Below are 23,680 nucleotides of genomic sequence, written 5' to 3'. Positions count from 1 at the left end.
ATGCTCCCTGGTAAGAACGCGTTTTCAGCTCCAACAGTAACATCTGAAGGTCCATTCCCACTAGGACCTTTCCCTAGGCACATCTGGATCCACAACAACACTCCCCAGGATAGCTTGGACGAGACCTGCCATGAGATCTGGAAACGTGTTCAACGACTCTCTGAAGAGCTGCAGCCCCCATCGTTGGTGCCACCGCTGCAGCCTGCTCTCTGCCCAGACCTGTCAGGGACCCTTCGAAGAGACAGCATCAACTCCCAGAGCAAGTAAGCGATCTTTAAGTGTTGCCCAAGCTCTAGTGATAAAAGGCTGCTGCTTTCCTTTTTGCACCTTTCTGAACTAGGCTTTTGTAACCTGTTGAAATGAAAGCCTAGGGCACAGAGTACATCGATTGCTGTCTGACAGCCTCCTAATGAGGCAAATTATTCCCACTTTTTTCACTATAACCAATTTTCTTTGGAAAAAGTGTGTCCCATGAAATCTGACTACTTCAAATTCTGAAGCACCATAAGCAGCTGCTGCATTTGCTTCCCCACAACATTTAAAGCAAAACAACCACACACACATCAAAATATTTACAGGAAGAAGTGAAAGCAGCATTCAAAGGAGCAAAATCGAAAATTAAAGTGTTATAAGGAAGCTACTGTAAACAGCTGATCTTTACAAAGAAAAGCTGAATTTAGCACAGAAAAATTTATGCCAAATCATGTTTCACAGGACAAATAATGGTAAGAGAGGGAAGCATGCTCTTCAGATTAATAGGATAATATTTACTGTATGCTCCTGAAACAGAAAAAGTAAAATTTATAAATCCAGCTAAAAATCAGCAAGCATTAGCACATGTCTAGCACTTAAAGTCCAAACAAAACATCATGCAAATCTGACCCATCTTGCTTGGTACATGAAAGAGTATAAACAGTTATTTCATCTTTAAAAAGATAATTTCACAGATGAGGAAATGGATAATTTTACAGATGAAGACATGGAGGCACAGAAGGGGAAGTACCTAACACTATGTCAGGTAGAAACCTAGGAATTACATCTTGGAGTCCTGGCTCCTTTCCTTTCTCCTCCATATCCTAAATAAGCCAAAATCTTAAAAGTTTCCAGAATAAATGCAGGAAGAGGGAAACCAGGTAAACCAAGAATAACCAGTGAAGCCCATGGAGTCGCCTATAGTGGTAGGTTAAATTATACAGCTGAAGTATCTTTATAATTACTACCACATGCTCAGTTAGCCACATATTTTGGTCCTGACAGTTGCTAAGAAGTCTTAGGAAAGGCGGCATTATACAAACCAGTGAAGAACTATGAACTACTAACAATCTTAATTGTATTCTTTAGTAACACATTTTACTCTTAAAGGAATATAGATCTGGTCTTTAGCAATAAGTCTACTGCAGCAAGGCCAGACTAACCAACATGATTTCTAGCCCACGCAACCTGCAATTATCGTGAAGCTACTGCAACTGGGCAGAGACAGCAGATCAGCATAGTTTTCGTTTCGCTACTTTACTATGAGGTTGTGAACTTTAGGACCCCTGCGATGAAGGCAGTGGCCAAGACACAACCACAAGGACCCGAAACAAACTCAGCAACTTCAGTTTAGATGAAATTAAAAAGACAGCAAAGTCCAGTGGCTAAAGTACTGTCCTTGGGTTCAGAATAATGATCCTCTAGTCATTGTTTATCTACTGAGTTAAGCTACCTTTGGCAACTCATCTGGCCATTTCTCTCAGCAATGTTTTCCTGCAATTAGCTAGCAGGCTCTTCAGGATAGAAGTACCCTCTGCACACACACTCATACAGCAGAGTATGTTGATTATCAGTTGCTCAAAGACCCCAGAGTCATTGAACCTTCCAACAATAGCCAAACTGAAGTGCTAAAACCAAATTACTTTACAGAGCTCAGTGAAGTGCTTTAAAATGGAAGCAATTCAAGTGAGACAGCCCTAAGGTCAGGTTTCTACCTTTGAGGTACAAGCTTCCATACCCTACCTTGGCTACCTCTATTACTCCTGAAAGTAAGAGTAGAAAGACAGATTAAGAAAAATCTTTCGGTATATACCAACTGTGAATAAAGGTGTGTGGTTCACCCAATTCATCAGCTGCAATAGCATCAGCGGCTAAAGATTACATCATACAACCTTGCTCAATTTAGCAATCCTTAATTATTTTAAAATATTGACTTATGCAAATTGCTAGTATGCCATTTTAAAATGTTTCTGGAATCTTCTGAACAAACAACAACAAGTTTCACCTTCCTGGTTTTGTTCTGGAGCATTTGGATACAGAAGAAAAAGTTACTGAGAACACCCAGAGCAGGTGGTGACAGGAGGAACTTCTTTTGTTGAGGATGTCACTATTTATCAACATAAAGGAGCTTACAATCTTCCATGAGAAGAGGACAAAGCTTCATAGGCAAGCATCAGAGCTAGGAAGATGACATGCTGCATTCACATCAAACATATTCAAACACAGGACTCCAGTAACCTAATGTGTAGGTCCGAGAGAGACAAGAAGCATAGTTGCTACCTCAACTCTAAGTCTTTCCAACTACAGTCAGGGCACAAATGCCAACAAGCTGTGCAAAGCCGTAAGAGAGGACCCAAATAATACAAGATTTGAGCAAGAAGTACAAGATTTGAATAAGAAGTTGCACAATCAGGGCTGCAGCCCGTGAAGCCGTCAGAGACTGGAATCCCACTGAAAGATGGGGTGAAAAGTTGTATGAAATGAGCTGTACTCAGAAATAGCCTAGCAATTTTCTATTTTCATATCCACAGTATAAATCTGTTCAGGTTTTTGTTAGACAATATCTATGTTCTTTAAAAATAGGGGGGAAGCAGCATCTTACTAATTATAGTGATCCTATGATTAGAGATAATTAGATACATTTACAATTTAGAATTTCCTAATTGTAGCTGTTTATGAACCATATAGGTATCTATATAGTGCATGCACAGAGCATCAGTCTTTCCTTCAAGCTAAGAAAAGTAAATTGATAATACATTAAGTTATTGAACATACTTGGATGTGAAAGAGCAAACTGGAATTTAAATCGGTGTTTTCAGTAGGTAACCACAATAGGCACTAATTGGTATTTTGAGCAGGTAACCATTATAGGCACTTAGGTGTGCCTTAAAAGAACACAAAATTGTTCAGCTTTGACAGCAGTCCCACTGTAAGGTCCCAGAGGACATTGGGGGGGTATAGAGGTGCTTTGTGATGCACCCTACAGATTAAACCACCTGACAGTCTTATCTCCCTATATGAAAGATGGTTAATGAGCTACAAATACTACAACACCCAGCCCTGTTAAAGCCTTACAGGTGATAAATGAATTGCGATGACAGTTAAGTCCAAGGAAATTCAGGCCCTCAACCTGCAAAGATTTAAGATCCACTGAGCCCTGAAACTTGAAACCATGCAAAGCTGGAGCCTGGAGAACAAACAATGTTTTTCCCACTAGGGACACTGGGATACAAGGCATACAATTCAGAAAACTCTTTTCATGTCCAGAATCATGGGGTTAAATTTATCATCTTTGATAGATGACATGAAAACCACCACAGGGCTTAGCTGTGTAACTGAAGTAAGACTTCTCACTTTACAAACTGTTGTGAGGATAATTTCAATAATGATTACCAACTGCTCTAATACTATGGCACAGGGAGCCATTTAGTTCTTCCTCATGGCAAGTGTAACCCAGCTCAACACATGTTTAACTCCTTTACACCCACTGCCAACAAAGAATCATCTTGTTTGACACAAACCTTAGATTTTTCCTTACAATCAAAATATATTTTGACCCACAAATATTTTAAGCATATATTCTATAATCATTCTTTTCACACCTATAATGCTGTCATCCAGCTTCGCTTCAGTTATTCTTAGATGTATTAACTAAGTTAAGAAAATTTTTTTCTCCTTTTATGTAGTTCTTTGGAAAAGAACAATTGTCAAAGATGAAATTTTATTCTAGTTAAGAAGCAATATGGGAGTCTTACATAGAACACTAATGAGATAGAAATGCAAGGTTTAGGAGTCAAAAAAAGTAGCTCAATTTTAAGTCAAACCTCCTTTAACAGCAGCCATATTCCACTTTCTTACAGCAACTACTTGCTAGATGAACCAGAAGGACTCGAAAGTATATACAGAGCAATGATTGGAAACAGAGAAAGGGAGATGAAATTAAGAGCTCTCTGTGACGCTCAGCTTTCTGCTAAATCTGTTATCACCAGCCTTCTGTGTTCAGCAAAATCCCACAAGAATTCCAAGAGGCTGGAGGATGGCCGTGTGACAGGCGCTCGCAAGATGGAGGGCAGTAAGCTAGAAATGCCATTTCTACTGAAATACACAGATACTGCCAAAGGTGCCGGCAATCAGGTAACAGCTGACGAAACAAAGATAGTGAAGGAGTTCATACAGAATAGCATGTTCAGCTCTGCCAAGAGTAGTACAGCTGGGTCATCTACAACAACAGCAGAAAGTCAAGCCACAGGACAGAAGCAGCAGCTTCCACCATTTGCCAAGATTTGCTCCAAAACCGATTCTGATGCAGTCACAAAGAATCCAGGTATGGATCTGGGCATGGTCCTTGAACATCATCTGGGAGTCACGGGAAAACCAAGACAAACCAGAAACTGTTGAAAAGCAAGTCACAGGAGCTGGTCAGGCATCCCTGCAGAATTTACTCTATGGTGATGTCCTTTCCAAGCCTCATGCAACGGACTGAAAACTACTGAACTAATCTTTTCCATTTGAGAATTCTCATTCTATACTAGAATGCTGGTATCTCTCTCCCCTCTAACTACCACCTATCCAATGTCCTTGTAACATGTTGAAATAGAGCAGAAATAGGAAGGTCATGACCATAGAATTTATGTATTTGGTCAGTATTTTCTAGAAGCTAGTTTTTTGGGTTTGGGGTGGAGTTTTTTGGGTTGTTGGGGTTTTTTTGTTGGTGGTTTTTTTTTTTTTGTAATGTCATAATTTTTGGGTTCCCAGTGTGAGACATTTAAAAAAAATCCTGATTTCCAGAGAGTATTGATAACTACATTCCTAGAAGCATCTTAGAATAGACAAAAACAATGGTGCATGTCCAGATCTACCATTTAAGCTTCTGGACTAGATTTATCAGTCCGGAGACTTAAGACACAATCAACTTATTCTCTGTTGTAATTTCCTTATCTCAGAGAGTTTTGAGCTTTAGGCAAAGGTTCTTGTTCTATTCTTACAATTTCATTCCTTCTTATGGCTCAGGCAATTAGCTTTATTCCAGGTACCGTAGGTCAGAGTTTGATAGCCCTACAAGTGAATTTGAACTGCTAATTGCTGAGTTTGGGTCTCTGTGTTACAGAACTATAGCCTGCAAAAGTAACGAGTATCTTAAACAGATTTTGCTCACGGGCAAAGCACATCCTCTTAATTGCAAATGTTCTACAGATTAATGAAGAAAATGCATGTTTATTAATATTTTTAACCTTGTTTTGTTTTACAGTAACTACTGCACCATTGGATAAAAAAAACATTAAATACAATGCAAGTACTTCAGGCTGTTCTACTACTTCAATGACCACAGCGTTAAATCAGCCAGTGTGGCAGAGTCTGAACTTCCCTCCACTTCCCACCTTCCCCAACCACTCAAACTTCCCACAGTTTCAGGTAACATAAAACAGACACACATTTTGTGAGAAGATAGTAGAACACTCCTAGGCCTATATTGACAGACTCGGGGCACTACCCTGCTGCTATTCTGACAGCTGCTTTCTGATTTGTAAGGTAGAGTAAGAAACCAGATTTCTACCTTACTACAGTAAGTTATATTAAGTGGCTTTGGGTCATAAACAAAGCTTTAACAGCACATGTACTGCAGTCCTCTGAGATGGTTGTGATAGTATCAAAGGATGAAGTGTTACTGACACAGATACTGAAATGTTGACCTCTCTCAGCCTTCATTAGTTTCTGTTTTTATCTTGTATTTACAAATATTTTATCTTGTATTTACAAACATTTTGACCTAATAATTCATTACAAATATTTCATGTGATTGCTGTTTACAGACTGGCATACTGCTTTCTCAGTCTAGTGAAACAGGACCTCATATCAAAGTAAAAAAGCCAACTAAGATTAGGAAGAAGCTCAATGCTCAAGTTGAAAGAAATAAAAGAATGAATACTGGGAATCCCATGTAGCCATGGCTTTCTATGGGGTATGCTTCCCTAGTTCCCTTTGATTCCGCCAGAAAAAAAAAGGCAACCCACAAAAACCACACCAGAAACAAAGTTATGGTTCTCTAGCAGGACTCAGTTCATCCTGTAAGCTGTAAAAAGTTATCGCCAGCCTGTTATAAGAGGCAGAGGATGGAAACACACAACCCACAGCGCATGTGTTTTGACAGACTGAGCTCCCTTGGAAGCTTACAGGCCAAGAATTTTCACTTTTTCCATTAAGTCAATGATTAGTTAGCACACAGATATCTACTTAACATAAAATGAGCACACAGTCCATCCACCTCTCAGCAGTCAACAGGGAACTGAATTCTTCCCCAGGCAGAATAGAAGCTAGAGTGGAAAGCAGACTCCTATTCTGGAGGTCTCAGACTTGGGGAGACAAAGACTTCTACCCAAAGCTAAGAAATACACTTATCACAACCTGGTTTCTTTGAGCATAACATTCCCCTAAAAAGCGTACACAGAAGTAATTAATGGACCGACTCAGACCATTTTAAAAATCACGCCTTACGTATACTTGACAGGGTCCATATCATCAGAGAGCAAGGATCCCGTATCAGCAAGCTCTGCACCCTTCCTTTGGATGCTATTCAAGACAGGTGTGTTTAAATGGTTATGAATATGCTTTAATTTGCAGAACACATATGCTAAGCACAATAGGTTAGTCAGAGCAGTTTGTCATGTGCCAAGATTGACATTGGTGCCATCACAAAAATCGATTTGGGGACAAGATGCTGAACTGGTATAAGTTAATAGAGTCTGCTGGAGCACTATATGCTCCATATAGCTCAAGAGATGGCCTTGAGCCTCTAAATGAAAACTTTTATTGCTTATGCTCTACTTTTGTATAAAATTGGGAGAAATCACTGTGTGTGTCTGAAAAAATATTTTCCACAACTGCAGTTTCCATGTATGGGGTTACTGCCTTGTCACTATTCCCGTCCCACTTTTTTTTTTTTTAAAATACGTATGCTATTTCTTTTTCCTCCCCAGGTAGCTCCATACAGCCCACAGCAGATTTTCCAGCCACCTTACACCCCGATGTTGAACTACATCACTCTGGTTCAGCCTGGTTATCCATACCAGCAGAGGACCCCACCTACACTATCCAGCAACATCCCAGATCTATCACCAATGGCAGGCGATGGGATCCAGTATCCATTTTCTCCTTCCTATGGGTATGGCCATGCAGATTTGCTTTCTATTTTTTCAGTACTTTAGGGAGAGTTTGTTAGTTGCTGTAAACTTGCACAGAGCTAAAGATTTAATTGGCAGTTGGGTTTCCCAGTTACATTCTCACCAAATTCCAAATCTGAACAAAAGACAAGATTTACTATAAATTCTAAAATAATTTTGATACAAAACCAGAGTAATTAATTTTGGGTGAATGAAGCTGAAACACTGTGCTGCAGGAGATACCACCTACAACTTCCAATCAATATTATGGATAGAAAATATAAACACTAACTTAACAAAAAGTAAATGTTTTAACATGATAGAAACCAAATGTCAGAATGAAATTAAAGGATTAATTTTGATACCTTTCTATAAAAACTGTAGGCAAAATCAACATATTCCAAGGGCCTGGTAAAATAATCTCCAGAGATTCAAGTTCTATATATCATCTTTTGTTAAATGCTGATAAGATAGGCAGGAATAGCACATACTTCCCCCCCCAGAAACCATATTACACATAAAAAAAAACCCCAGATAAATGCTTCCAAGAGCTCCATTATTAGGAAGAAAAAGAAGTAATTTGGAAGTTAAATGTAATCTCCTGAAGCTTGACTAAATTTCATTTTCTGTTTTAGGTTTAGTTCTACACCTGGAGGAGCTGTGACAACTAGCCTCAACTACTTTTCCAGTGAGAGCTATGTAAAATTTTAAGTGAACCCAGTTTTCCTATCCTAGTATTCAGAGAAAAACCTGCTATCTATTTATTATAAGTCTTAGGGTCCTGTAAGGATTTCGTATTTTCCCCAAAGTGAACATTTCTATCTAGAATAATCCTCTGTGATTTATATGGTAAGAAATAGCTGCATGACAATTCATCTGAAATAATTTTTTTTTTTAGGATGACAGAATAAGAAGGGGCTTTTTTTTTATTTTGGAAGATGGAGACAGATAATAAAAATGTTTTATTTATGACAAATGCCTGAGCTGCTTAGAATTGAGTGTTGGTGCAATAAAGATTGTTGATAGAAAAGAGTCTTGGCCGCAAATTTCAGAGCTAGTAACTTCAGTTGTATATTCATAGCAAGATTAACACAAATACATTCAATAGCTGGGTGGTGCAGCTCCATGCATGACATGTTCCTGTCTCATTACCTCAAACTCTAATGCTAATCCAGATAGTAATCTGACTTTTACTGTTAAAGAAGATCAAGCCATAAAACTTGTATGGAGAATCCTGTTTAACTATATTCCCTTGGTTATTTAACACAGGAGTTTCAAGGCTCTAACTTTTGACAATGAGCCTTTGCCCCTGCAAAATAGCTTCTGCTTCCTTTCCATTACTGCAAAGCCAGAGCAGCAAGGCTTCCTCTAGACAACGACTATGGCAATCTGTCTGCTGTATTTCAGCCACAGTTTGCTGGGTCAGAAGTAGAAGAGTGATTAGATGGGATTCTACAGCCCGCATGATACACGTCAGAACAAATTACCACAAAAGTCTCTCCCAGCCTTAAGACTAGTGAATAAGGTCTCGGTCACAAAGATCTGACAGTTTGCAATCATCCAGCCCTATACCCAGTAGTATGCAAGTCAGTCTGCTCTTAAATTCAAGGAGACTTATTTATGCTTTGCTTAAGACAGATATTGCACCCATACAAGTCAAGATGTGAAATTAACTCTTTACATTGCTAACAAAAGCCTGGGTATTTCGCAAGTAGTTACAGGTCCTACACAAAATGCAGAGCACCATTCATTCCTGGAGGAGCCGATGGGACCAAATATGCTTAACCTCTGTGGGTGGTCAAAGCACTTTGCAAGAGGACAGACTTCAATAGTGGCTCATAATTCAAACAAAAGATGGAGCATCCTTCCGTTTACTGAGCTTTAGACTTGGCCCGAGATACACAAACACCAGATTTTTTTCTCTCCTCCCAGTAAATAAAACTAATCTTGTAACTTTAAAAAAATTTAGCTCTTCTTTCTCTTTAATCCTTTTGAATGTAAATAGTATAACTTAGTTGTGTAGACTCAGCAGAAGCTAGTAAAGAATTCATACAGAGTATGTTTACTCTTGTAAGGTTGATAAACAATCTTACAGTGATCCTTCGGGTGACATTTTGCACATTATAACTAGTTTACTCCTCTTCTCGCTGTTCCTCTTTCCACACTGCATCAACACCTACTTTGGGTTACCCAGATGGCTGAGGTGATCTAGGACAATTTATAGTAAGAAATTCATGCTTTGGCAAGATGTGCCCACTAGCCCTTTTTTTCTCTCCACATACTGTTGTAGGTCAAAATTTCAACTAAGATAAATTAGACAAGCAATTAGGAACCTCTAGTGTTTCCACAAAACACCAATATTCTTCACTCCCCTTGCCTTGTGGGTAAGGTGACAGGTTGATAACATAACGCAATCTGAAAGACTGTTAAAGTAATACCGAGGCAGGCAAGAGAAATCGAAGCCGAAGCCCATATATTGCTTACAAACTCCCACCAGCGTCAGCAACGATGATCTTGGAGTTCCAACACACCTCATATCCAAAAAGACCAGCAGACCAGGGACACACTAGTATAGAGACTACTTTTGTAATTTCACCATTTGTTAGTGACAAGTAACCTGAACCAGATATATCACTATTGTACCACAGTTCAGGCTAGAAAACTGCGTGATCCCTTCAGGGAACTGAAGATTAGCCAAGATGCAAAAATGAGCTACCTCCAGGGTCCCCTGAGGAATGAGGCCATAGGATCATTAAGGCACAAGTGGTCTAAACCACAGCTGTATCCCTCAGTCAATAACACTAGCACACTAAGGCAGGATTGCTGCCAAATACCCAAAATGCTTGCCTTGTTTTCAGCACAGGATCAAAGATACCTAATGAAGATGCTTGTCAATATTTTTCTTCCATCCCCATTATTCAGATGTGGCTGTGGGCCCCCATATATAGCTACAGAAGTATTCTAGTTCTCAGGAGCTTTTTGCTCACTCAGAAATCCACAGTTCCAGCTTTTCACAACACACTTCTCCCAAACCTCTAAGAGGCAGGAAAGGGAAATTATCCCCACTTTACAAATAAAAAGCTGAATACTGGGAAATGAGAACTCAAGGATTTCATCCATCCAGTTTAAGGGCACTAAAAGTGGGCAGTCAGACAAATTCTCAGGAACAAAAACCAGTATCTAGAGGACACAAAATTCACATACAGTTTTCCTCTAGCTTGACCCTTTTTGCAACTCCCTTCCAGTGCATCCCATTACTACTTGATGTCACGTGCAGCTGCCTGGCCGAACCCTTATTTCTTTCCTAAGTCAGTCCTGACTTTTTCCGGGTTCCTCTTGCAACACACTCTCCATATCCTCCATTATGTCTGTTACAGGTTTCCTTTCAGAAGGAATTTTACATAACAAAATAATTACTTATGTTTTTCAAAACCTAAACTTCGATCAGAATTTGCTTTGGCTAAAGTCAGATACGTTCTGCCCCAGTAAATTCCCATTTTCTTTAAGTAGAATAGAAGCTTGGATTTTTCTGCTATTAAATCCACTGGCTGTTTTTCTCCAATATTCCTAATGCAATTAGCATAACAAGATAAAGGAATCATCAAGCCCTTTTCCATTTTTCTTCCTTTATAAAAGAACTGATGACAAACTGGGAATCAGAATCTGTATTGAATTACATTTGCCACAAAAGAGTTCATTAAGTAATAGTACATAATAAAAATCGTCTGTCAACTTGAAGGATAGACCAAATCCACTTAACAAAACAGCTGGTTATTTTCTAGAGCACTCTATAGCTCATAAACAGTCAATATGAGCTAGGAGAAAGACTGAGACAAAGGGAAATAAGGAACAGTTCAGATATTAGCATGTGAAGCTACAGTTTAGAGGCTCTAGTCTTCTGCACAGTCATAGCATGACTGTAGGTAAGACTTTGCCCAGGGTACCCTGATTTCCCCCTCATTATAGTGGTGGAAATAGCTCTTTTCACAAGGAAAAGGATTATGAGGCTAAGGGCATGACAGACCATGAGACACTTCAACAGCTGGAGCATCATCAGGCAACCTGAATTTCTATCTCACTCCAACATACCAAATGGCCCTGATGATGATGGGCTGGGGTCGCATTTCCTGCCCCCAACTTCCACGCACAAGGCTGAAGCTGCACTACCACATCCTAGAGGAGAAGCATCACTGCTCCCAGCCTCCCCAACCAGGAAACTCAAATGTAAAGGTGCTTCTGACTGGCAAAGTTTGTGTTCTCAGCAGCAAACCTGGGAAGAGAAAGCAGAAGGATCAGTGCTAGTCCTTTGCTCTAACAAGCCATATTGGCTCCTGACAGAAAATTTGCCTCCCTTTCCACATTCAGCTCACTCACTGAATAACCCCCATCCATGCAAAACATCTGCACTGCTTTGACTCACGGGATTTGTTCCAAGATCCTTGAAGTCCCATAACATGCCACTCACAGTAAGAGTACTACAGGTAACATTCAGTGCCAAAGACAGCTTGTTGGGAATAAAGGTCATCTGTGACATGGCATTGCTATGAACCTCCAGTGCCCTTCTTGCATGTATTTAACACAACATAGTCTCAGACGAGCAACCCTTCTTAAAAAGGGTCAGTTTCATTTTAATCTTGTTGACTCTCCACCATTTACAGATTTATTACAAGACACTTTCTTAGTCGTCCTATTCTTCCACATACCTACAAAAGTTTTAGACAGCAGATTTATACGGTGTTTTAATAAAGTCTCAGAAGAGAACGGATGTAGAAGCCCTATTGTGGCCTATACTCAACTGCACACTAGATCCTTCTCAGGCAATCAACCAACCAAAAACTAAAACCAAAACTAGTTATGAATGTTAAAAATAATCTCTTATGCGGTTGTTTTTGAGAGTCTCACATTGCAACACAGTCAGGATGGAAACTCCAGGCCCAGCATGGTGATGGTCATGGTGGAGTCAGCCCAACTGTACCTCTGATCCAGGCAGAACTTCAGAGCTTTACAAAATCTGAAAGTACAAGGAGCATGTATATGCCACCACCATGCCAAACTCCTACCTGGATTATTATGCTGCTCTTCTGAAGCAACACTCATGTCCCAGGTCAGCCTTACTGCTTTTGATCCAAGTCTCCAACACAAGCTTCATACAGCTTTTCAGAAAACTGACATACATAGATGAATGCTGCCATAAGAAAAATAAACTTATTTCAAGACTCATCAAGCCTATGTAAGTCAGAAACCCAGAGCCTAGCTGAGCATGCTAAGTTTCCCCTCCCTCCCTTTCTTTAGCCTCTGCATCCTCAAAAGTGTTTTTGAATAGTCTAAGCTTACCTGAATTCCTTCAAAAATCTCAAGATTCATGTTCAAGTTCTATTGATCCCAATTACTTACAGATGGGATGACAGTGAAAACAGAAACCTTGTATCAGGGGCTGTAAAAACCTTCTTGCCTGTCTCCTACTATTATAGATAATCTTATCAAAACACAATTCACCCCTTTTGCCCTAGGTCATCTTCCTTCACTGTAAAGGAGGAAACAATCTCCTTTAAAAAGAAAAAAGAATAAATTTGCAATTTATATTACTTTACAATGATTCTGTATCATGAAAGTATTTGTTTACATATACATACAATAACTTGCATTATTTTTTAGTATGCAAAACCACAATCGGCATTATCAGATTCTCTAGAACTGCTGTGTTCGTTACCTGCTAGAACAGGCCTGAAGCCATTGCAGTTCCTGGCTTTAAACACAACAGTTTTTCCCCTTTCAAATATGCCCTTGTATTGTCCTGCTGATCAGATTTGCAGAACTCCTCACTGAGTAGTAATAAGTTTTGATGAAGATCTTCCCCCTCCCGGGTAAAAATCCTACCCTTGCTGCTCCAGTAAAGACAGAATAAACTGGAGGATGCGACAGACATTTGTAGGAGCTGCAGACACCTAGAGTTGCAATATTACTTTGGAGACAGAACCACCTTCATCTGCAGGCACAGAACAGTGTTTCTCTCCCTTTCCTCTAAGAGTCTTACACAGCTTGTGTTGCTACCACTGCAGTTTTTCCAGAGTTGCAGCTCCAGCTACTCAAAACAAACTTTTACAAAATTAGCTTGCATGGTTCCCAAGTCCATTAAACTCAAGATAATGTGGGGAGGGGGGACTGATTGAATAGCTATTAATCAAAGGATGGGTTTTATTCTTATTATGTCATAAACTGCAGAAATAGAGCTCAAGCAGTTTATTAAATTACAGGAATGCCAAGAAAAATAGATAGCTTTAATAATACAATTTTGCCTATCTGTTTTATTTTATATGTAGCTTGCAGAAGAGAATTAGAGAGTTTTCTACCATATAAAAATGCAATTTAAAAGGGGGGAAAAAACCAAAATAGATTACATCACTGATAGAGAATACAATTTTCTAGGCTAAAAAGTTTATTCTTTTGCTGACGTGTGAGATTACTGCAGTTCAGAGCCTACAGGAGAGGAGGGGGGATCGTTCCAAGATAAGAAATGGCCTCTGAGCTTAAAAGCACAAGTGCATTAGCTAAAAAAGAACAGCAAACACACAGATGTCTCATAGAGGCAGGCCCATCTTTGAGGGAGAAAGCTCTCTGGCTAGCATACCCTTTCAGTGCTCTACTATCACCCTCACAGCTGGACCCATCATGGTACCCAAGTCTAGCAGATGTTATTAGAGCAATGGAGTACTGGGCTGCCTACAGTTTGCAGCAGCAAGTCACAGGTTAGCAGAGGTGTCTAAAGGAGGAGGGGGCTTGGCCAGAAACCTCTGCTCTTCACCAAGATGCAGCCCAGCCCAAGAACTGAGAGATGTGTTATCAGCATCTCCAAGGCCAGGCAACTTTTGTCAAACTGTTTGCATGAAGAGCATCGCTGCCCACTATTCACAGTCACTCTTCAGCAGGGACAGCCTTCCTCTTCTTAGCAACTTCAAAACTTTCTACCTTTTAATTAACAGTTCAAGAAGCATCCCTGTATATAGTCCCAGGCCCACCAAAATCCAGCACTACCTTGGTTTTTATTATTCTCTCACCATCCTACTTCCTCTCAATCTCCAAGACTTTTCTGTGATTCAGCAGAAGCACACCCATCCCAGCTCTTGCAAGCTGTAAATTGAGTCACATTATCTGAACAGAAGGCTTCCAAAGAGAACACCCAAATAGTGTTGATGAATTGAATTTCTTTCCTGTGGGAACAGGACTCACAAGAACTCTAGCAGGGGACGTTGTGCTGTGATTCAAGATGTGGTATGTCTAGCGTAACAAGTAAACATGAAATTCTGAACCCATACCCTTAAGAATTGTGACACTTAAAAACACTACAAGCAGAAAGTCTTAGAAGTTTGAGATGGCTCATTTATGTTGATGAACCAGAAGCCAGTTTCCACAACTCAAATTCCTTCAGTCTCTCAGCTGTGCTTTATATATTGCCCTCCAAACACTGTCTTGCAAAGATAGACATGGATAATTATATTTTACTATTAGAATCTCTTAGTAGGGAGCAGACTACATCAAGTCTATATTTATCAATCTAACTGCAATTGCATGGGGGGGGTGTCTATGGTATTTAACAAGCAAATCCATCTGACAGAACACTATGGTTAGAGATAGCCCAAGGTTAGAAGAAACATCCTTAGGAACGCATCCAACATGCTGGTATGTGAATTTAATCTCCTTTTCATATTCACCTCTCAGAAACATGCCCCTGTTAATCTTTCACAGATGCTTCTGCAAAAGCAGGGCTCATCAGAAATTAAGTGTCTTATTGAACATGCACTCCTCTCACCTCCGAGAGCAGATTTTGTCTCCTGGGATGAGGGAAGTATCCAGCTGAGGAAGTGCACAGCAGGAAGCAGTCTATATACATTTTAATGTTCCGTACTGTGCTTTCCTGTTCCTTTTGGCATGATCTATGGAGCACTCTGCTTCTGCATTCAGACATACACACGGAATATAAGGCTAGAAGGAAACTACAAAGGTCACTTAGTCCATCTCCTGCCGTAAGGCAGGATCAACATTACATGAAACATCTGCCTAGATGAGGTATAGATGGTTGACATAGGTAGAGCTGATCCTGCCTCAGGCAAAGAGTTGACTAGATGGTTTATCGCACATATAAGTTATTCATGTTTACATTGCATATCTTCTTACCAAAAAGGAGACAAACTGTTCACCAAAGCATCCCTTTCCAAACATTCACTGCCAACACATCTTGTCCCTATACAGTGACTATTAAGACCAACTTCTACCTTATCTGTGCAATTTCCCCCACTGGTCCTATAATCTGCCTATTTGTGGAACAGTTAGCTAAACTAGGCACACATTCCCCCACAAGCATTTTACCAAAGGCTGCAATTAATGGTGAACAATGGCTTTTTTTTTTTTAATTAAATCAAGACTGCATAATTTTCTTAAAGACAAATCAGTGGTGGATTAATAATTCAGTGGCTTGTCCACCTACTTCCTACAGTATCTTCTGTAGTAGAAATAGTAGGTTTCTCACCCAAGCCTTACTTTTTATGCAGAATTTAGTGCTATCAACGCAACTCTAATGTTCTTATTTTCCCTAGCTCATTTGTTTAAACTGAAGCAAATGAATTTTAGTTGAAAGCTTACTACCTTACTACCAACTTGGCTTCCAAACTCCTGGCCCGTAAAGAAAGATTTTGATGCCAGCTTCTTACATTAATGAGAAACTGTTAGAAGTTTATTGCCACTAGTTATGAAGAATCTGACATGGATTCCAAAAAAGGAAGAGGGGAAGGAGTATTTTTAACCCTGGTCACTTAAGTGTTCCAGTTCTCTGCACATCTTCACATATATTGGCACAGCTCAGGGATGGGGAGATATAGTGCAATTTTCCTGAAGTTGTAGTTCTGCCAAGAACTGCTACATTACTCTTCCCAAGCCAGGAAAGTGCCTTTGTCACAAACTCTTTTCCAAGACTTCAGCTAACACACACTGACTCAAACTAACGCTCTGAAGCAACACAAACCCATACAGGCTGCAGAGACTTTTTGACCCCTCTCTGCTCTCTCCAAAGCTCTTTAACCAGATGATCTCTTTCCTTGCTGTAATGGCTCATATGCAGGTTTACTCCAGCAGCTCACTGTAACACCCAAGAGTTCTAACACATTGTAAACAGTTTGCAACAGACTGCATCACACCTTATGTAGCAGTAGGAGGCTGAAGGGCTGAGTGTCTCAGCCTCTCCCCCCCAACTCATCCCACCATCATGCTCAATACAGGATCCACACCTCCTGCAAGACTTCCCTACCAGGGCCAGGAATTGAAAAATTGAAAAATGTAGCTATGCATGCCTTAAAAAGACTGGCTCAGATTACTAATAATTCTTAATGTACACAAGCAACAGTAAAATACTAATTTTACAGCAGAGCACATCTGAATAGGCACAAGCCTCAAGGAGTAAAAAAGCTTCACGAGACAGTGTGACATCACTGTAGGTAATGGAATGGTGAGCTCAGAAAAACACATCAACTGGTCTTCCCGCTTTCGCTCTGTGTTTTTGGTTTGGTTTTGTTTGTTTGTTTTTTGTTTTGTTTTTAAATTCTGTACAATTTGTTATCCAGTTGTTCTTTTCCAATGGGCTTTTTCTGCCACTCACTTGTATGGGCTTAAAATTGGGATCCGTGGGGTGGGTGCGTACAGTTACTTCCCTACCTTAATCAGATATCTTGCATATTACACAAGTCACTGATAAATGCCCACTTGCCACAGAGGCAGTGCTTCACCATTTGTATGCTACTGAATTAATCTTATTAGGAAGTATAATATTCAGAGCATTTATTCCTTACTTCCTTTCATTTGTATAAATATGTTGCTCTGCCATGTTCTCTAATTGCTTAACATCTGTTAGAAGGAAGAGAAAATAAACACATTATGGCAAGAACAAACTGTAATACCCTTTTAAAAAGTGCAAATGTAAAAATGTTTTATAGTGTGGGCTGAGAAAACCAGGAATACCAAAGCCAAAAAATGTAAAAGTCATCCAGCCCATTGAGTGAGGAGAAGTCTTTGTGATCAAGATCCCTGCACTAAGGCAATTAAGTTCACTCAGTTCAATTTTAGCTTTTTATTAAAGTGTTGATTTACTAAAAGTGGTGTTTGGCCAAAACCTAGTATATGTGAACATCAGAAAGTCTGAAAGAAGTATTTTCTACTCAGCCACTGCTAGCAGCATCCTGGGTACGTATTCAGCATTTTGCATTCAGGACCTCCTCAGGTCCCTGTGCCAGTAGCCATTTATTAAGTTGAATATTTAAGGGTATGCTGCCAATTTAGGGCCAATTGATGACATTGGCTTTATATAAAGCCACTAAAGCTGCCTTCAATCCATGGTAAATTTGAGCAGCATTTACATCATTCCAGAAAAACTACAGACAAACAAGAGCTACAAACCCGTAAGTGTATGCTACAGTGCAATTACCACAAACTGTTAGGACACCTCTGGATTTCAGGTTTGAGCTGGCTTTGGTCTTCAGTTTACAGGCTTGCTGAAACAACTTATTAGTGAATCTACCTAATACAGATACAGCTTACACTAGTAAAAAGAAATCATAACTGGCTAGATCATTCCACTAAAAGAAACAGAATAGCTAGAAAGTCTTAATTCATTTGATTTTGCCTGCTCAAGCAATACTGTTAACAACCTTGCCTTTGCTCCAGCCTGTATTTTACCTCCTGTTTAAAAGAGGAAAACAAAGCCTAATTTTATCTAAAATATTAAGTCCCACCTGAACCTGCTGTACATTACTTGTACATTTCAATGTCATTCTAGATTTTATTGCGTGATTTCATGAATGACTATTAACAATGGGCACAGAGTCCTGTAAATAGCATTTCATTTTTGTGAGCTTTTTTTTTTTAACATTACTTCTCTGCTACTGCCATTCTTTGCCTCACTCTTAGAAGCATGCCGGTTATCAACGGGGGACTAAATTGCGTGCAAATGACGAATTTATTGACTTTAGTATTTTCCCCTCCATATTTTGTAAGCTGAAGTCAAACCATTCACTGAGATAAAAGTGTCTTGTAAAAAGGGGAAAAAAATATATCCCATCCAAATGATATTTCATCCAAAATACTACTCATGGAGCCTGATACTCCTAGACAAAGCTAGGAGGGTAACAGGAAAAAAGCAGGTGTGGTGTAAGTCAGCTCACACAGTGGCAGTTTTAGACTCTGCACCTCCCTAAACATTCTCAAGCCATTCACAAAACACTTGCAGGCCCAACATCAGGGATGGAATTAGCTAGGACAGTCACCTCCAACTTCAGGACAGCTAACATGCTCTTCCCCCCCCTGACCACAGCAGCAGGGATGGGCAGAATTATTTACCAGGAGGACGCGCCTCTGGCAATATCCCTCCACTAAAGCGGCCACTCGGGGACTCCTGTGCTCCGCATGTCAAATTTCATACTTTCTCCCCCAAGCGCTGGATGCTGGCTATTGGCAGAGACAAGCATATTTTCAGTACACTTATTCAGTACTTAACCTAAGAAGGGTTTTTCTCAGGATTGAGACCTCCTGATAATCATTCAATACAAATTGCTAATGATATCAGTAACACTGAAGATAAGGAATGTATATATTTTAAATGCCAACAGATCTTCCGACCAGCTATTTTCAAATATGTCTTATTCTTAAATTACAAAACCAAGGGAAAAAGTGGCAAGCCAAACAGCACTGGATGAAGACGATCACGTTTTTCTGTGTCATTGTTTTGCAAATAATTCAGCTGCAAATCCACAGGAAACGAAATAGGTTATTACAGTGTAGTGAGCAACTGATTGCATCAGAGAGAATTGGCTTGGTGGTGAGAGAGCAATGTGAAGCCAACTGTCATTCCCGATACAGTTGTAACTACCACAGCAAAAAGAAAACTACAGCCCCCAAACATTTATCAGTGACCCCAGCTATATGCAGGTAGGCCAAATTCTGAGCAGCACCATGTAGTGCCCGGCATAGCACAGAGGGAAACGGCACAGAAGCTATGAGAAGGGCTGCGAAGAGCTATTATGCAGGCAGCACATGTTGAGAACTCATGTTTCATGATCAAGCTGGGGCCATTCTGTGTGGACTCTGATGGGGGACACTCACCTCACACGTCTGGCCAAGCACAGGCTCATGTCCATATTAAATAAACCTCTGAAGCAGAGGTTTATTGGACTGAAGGAGTGCTGTAACCACACAAAGTTCTTAAAGTATGATCTGCAGCACAAGCTGCACTAAAAAGAGTGACTGGGGTTAAAAGAGGGAGAACTACAAATTAAGTCTTTACCCTGTTATATTTACACATAAGTAAATCTCACCCATTAGTTATTAGAAGTAGGTGAATAAACTGCTGCAAATCATACAGCATACTTCCCCTCAGATTCTGTTCACAGGCATTTTGCAAATAGGTAAAATGTTCTTCACTTGTTTGACTTTTACTCTCGACTCACAGTATATTCAAGTCACAAGCATCACTACAGTTTGGCTGACGGACACAATTTCATTTCTCCATCCTTGCCGGAGAGATATCAAGATAACCAATACAACACAAGCTGGGATTTCTCATGATCAAATTCATCATTTGCCTCCTGTAGCTATTTAAGCTTTCAGCCTGCTCTTTCCTGATTATTTGCTCTAGAAACATGCCACCACTTGAATTTTCATGAAAAAGCGAACTCAAAAGATACTTGCTGCTTGATGAAGACAAGCCCGTGGAAGAATGAGAAGTCTAGATAAAAGCAGTCCTTTCTACCTTCTAGCCAGTCTATCAGTGTGTTACAGTGCTGCTTAACGATGATGGGACACTGTTCTGATATCAAGTAAAGGGCAGTGACTGAGATTGTCAAAGCTCACCCTTCATAGACCACGGAGACAAGTTTACTTCCCTGTTCCTGTCGTGGGGAGAAGCTGAGATACTACTTGGTTGGTTGGAAGTCACACAAGTTCTTTGCAGCAAAGCTGATAAACACAGATTTACTGGCACACTGATCCGCTGCCACAGAGCGGAATGCAGGGTGGCCAGTCACCAAGGACTAAGGAAAAAAAAGCTTCTTGTCCCCTTCAGAGGATTCTCTTTTTCAAAGGCCCATCTGACAGGGCCAGCTAATGGCAGCAAAATCTAATATATACAAAATTATTTTATTCATAAATAAGGTTTCAAACCTCCAGAAACATGAGTAGATGTAGCATAGATGCCAAGCTAGTAGCATCCTTAATTTGCTAACTCTGGCAGGGAGAGAAAAAACCCAAATGCACATTTGCTTTTTCCAGTGGGTTAGCATTTTCTTTCTCTCTGTGCCGGGCAGACCATCTGAGCAGAGGGGAGGCAGTGCTGTTTTCAAAGGTTTGTTTTTAATGAGTAAAAATTATTCTGCCTCTGCTTTGCAGGCACAGCTACAGGGTAAGACACAGTCTTGCCTGTCTGGTTAATGGCTTTTTGTCAGGACAAGTTAATACATTCCGAGAACACTGTGTTATCACAGCCACGGCATCTATGAAGAGCGCATGTCTTGAGACTTCTGGATTCATGAACAAGGGAGAGTACTCGGACTCTTTCTTGGTACACTGAAGAATCGTGGCTGGTGGGTAAAGCAGAGTTAACCCGGGACCCACCCCAGCTCTGCCAGTACCTTCCTGCAGCATTGGCAGGCTGAAGACTTACTGGCCTTTCTGGAAAACCTCCCCAGGAACTGGGATCCCTCAAACAGCACTGACTGTCATTATGCTCACCATGCAAGCTGTAACTTGGCAGCACTGCGTAACTCTGGACAGTCTTTTTCTTGCCAAGGGACAAACTAATTCACACATGGAGTTACAGATGCAATCATTTCCCTTTTAAAGCCCATTTCTATCCTTAATTGTATGCACACAAGGAACATCTATTCTCTTGAGCACATCATTGATATTAACAACTTAGAAATAGAGAAATAACTCTTTCCCTCCCTCTACAAAGACAGACTTTTTGCTTTTAAAAGTGGAGGCACCATTTCAGCTTAACTTTTTAGAAAGTATTTCTTGAAATCCAACTCAATGTTTGTTTTCAAGTTATTTTCTTTCAAATAGATCAGGGGGGGAGGGGGCAGGGAAGGATATAGAGGCTTGAACATGAGTCTCTCCAAATCCATGATGAATGGAAAACACTCACCAGAAAGGTGAAAACAATTTACACTTTAAAACCTGGCTGATTTGAAACACATCCCTAACATGAAAGACCCATTTTAATAGTTAAATATTGATGATTATTATACCATCCTACATAAAGTCAGCTGGAGAGGTACATGGTGCCTCAGCAGCTACGGCTACTAAGAAAAAAACACAAACATTTACTTTACCCAAAAACTTTAGCAGATTCCCTAATAACAACTCAAAGTACAGTCCTTCAGGAGACAGCAGTTGTGGTCTTGTGACACTCCCTTCCTACACCAAAGCTCACAGGAGGATATTTCTCTGGGAGACAGGACAGGGAAGCAGCTGCCCAAACTCTACTTCAGAACACAGCGAGATGAGCTCAACTGCAAGAAGTGTCAGAACTTGATTTGTAAAAACCACTCAAACATTACAAACATATCAAACAGGGGAAAGAAGTTTTCAAATTATCTTCAATATTTGTCCTCTTTGCATGCCTGGGAGGAATACATTGTGCAAGTCACTTTCAGTTTACAAATCACCACACAATGGGGAAGAAAAAAATAATGAAGCATGAAATACAAAACCTGCATTTGAACTGAACCATTAAACAGTAAAGGCAACACAGCTGGATCCAGTTAAGCACTCTTATCCAGATTCAGAGTACATGAGCCCAATTTAGAAGCTAGGGCCAAAGCACCCCCCACCCCCAAAACTAACCCTTTGGAAAGGGAAAAAGGTTTCATATCATAAAATAGAAGGGCCAAATTATCTGCCAGATTTGGGTAGAAAGAGCTGCACTGAAGGCACAAGGTAGAAAGCACTTGAACAGTAACAATTTGCACCAGATGAGAAGTTAACTTTTGGCAACAACAGAGAAGCAATTACAGGCAGGAATCTGGAGCCAGCTTTAGCTCTCATTTGTTCCTGTGGAAGTACAGAGCAACTTCAGGGAAATTACTGGGCTAATGCTGAAGAAAAATACTAACAGCAGCCTACAGTGTTCGTCTGAGCCTAGTCACAGAGAAACATATAGCCTAATTTTTCATTGCTGCTCTTTTATAGTCATTTTCCAATTTGCACAGGCTCACAGGAAACCACTAAAATTGCTCTGTTGAAGATCTGCATTTTGGTTTTCCTTTGTATACCTACGACAAACAGTAGCAAATGCATTTCCAATCATGCAAGCCAGGCAGCTAAGTAGACAGCTTCTACTTCTGTATTTTCTGTGCAAGCAGCAGAGCTTTACTGGTATGAAGGACAGATGTACATCTGAACCCAAACTACTCTCAGCTGCTGCACAGAAGCTAGAAAAGGATCAGAAGTCTTGGGACAGCTTTGTTCTAGCCAGGAAGTGTTATTGTGCAAACACAACTTTAGGGAAGCCTTTTTGATCTTAGCAAAAAGAAACACCTTAGCAGGGCTGCGAACCAGGCCAATTCAGAAGAGTTAATGTGAGCTACCTGCCTCCAGCTCCAGAGAAGAGGAGGCTTTTTTCAGGCTGTGGTCAAATGAGGGCCAGAAAGAGCAGATGTTTCTTCAGAGTCATTTCTATTTACTATAGCAGACATTGATTCTGTATGAAGGGAGGCCGATGAGGCTATTTGGATCAAACCTGATGGGAAGGCAATTGGCTCAGCCACCTGGCACACTGGGAACAGGAGCAACCTCCGGCAAGCAGCCAAACTCTCAGCAGAACACGAGGTGGGGGTTTTGTTTGTTTTTTATTGCTAGCATAGATGGGACCAGGTTGACAAATGGAGATAGCAAGGTTTACAACGGTACATAGCCCACAAGCTATGGACATCAGTAGCTTCCATAGATTTTGGATTGCGCAGAGCTTAGCACGTCATCTATATCACTCCCCCGTGCTTCAGGCACAGAAGCCATTTTTGCACCTGTGCTGGGAGTTGTAGAGTCTCTGGCATCACTCAAAAAGCTCTCACTTGGCCTAGGACTCCTTCCATCTCCGACTGCTAGTTGGAAACACAGTAGTTCTGGGCAACATGGCTATGCTATCATTGTCCCCTATTCCTGCGGCTAGGAGCAGGTTTGGCCCAGAGCCATTCCACTGGTACAAAGTAAGCCCAAGGTGAGACAATCCTGGATAG

At 40.4% G+C, this 23,680-nt stretch overlaps 1 protein-coding gene across 1 annotated transcript; it reads left to right on the top strand.

The window, feature by feature from the left end:
• Positions 1 to 7,583, top strand: C25H1orf94 (chromosome 25 C1orf94 homolog). Its single transcript, XM_075173870.1, has 5 exons — positions 1 to 263; positions 4,113 to 4,576; positions 5,501 to 5,664; positions 6,758 to 6,832; positions 7,077 to 7,583. The coding sequence occupies exons 1-5, from the start codon at positions 1 to 3 to the stop codon at positions 7,452 to 7,454; spliced, it is 1,344 nt and encodes a 447-aa protein (XP_075029971.1). The 3' UTR covers positions 7,455 to 7,583.
• Positions 7,584 to 23,680: the final 16,097 nt, after the last annotated feature.

Source organism: Calonectris borealis, chromosome 25 (assembly GCF_964195595.1).
Source record: "Calonectris borealis chromosome 25, bCalBor7.hap1.2, whole genome shotgun sequence".
NCBI classification, from domain to species: domain Eukaryota; kingdom Metazoa; phylum Chordata; class Aves; order Procellariiformes; family Procellariidae; genus Calonectris; species Calonectris borealis.
The sequence above is the reverse complement of the archived record's forward strand: the minus strand, read 5'-3'. Positions and strand labels throughout refer to the sequence as shown.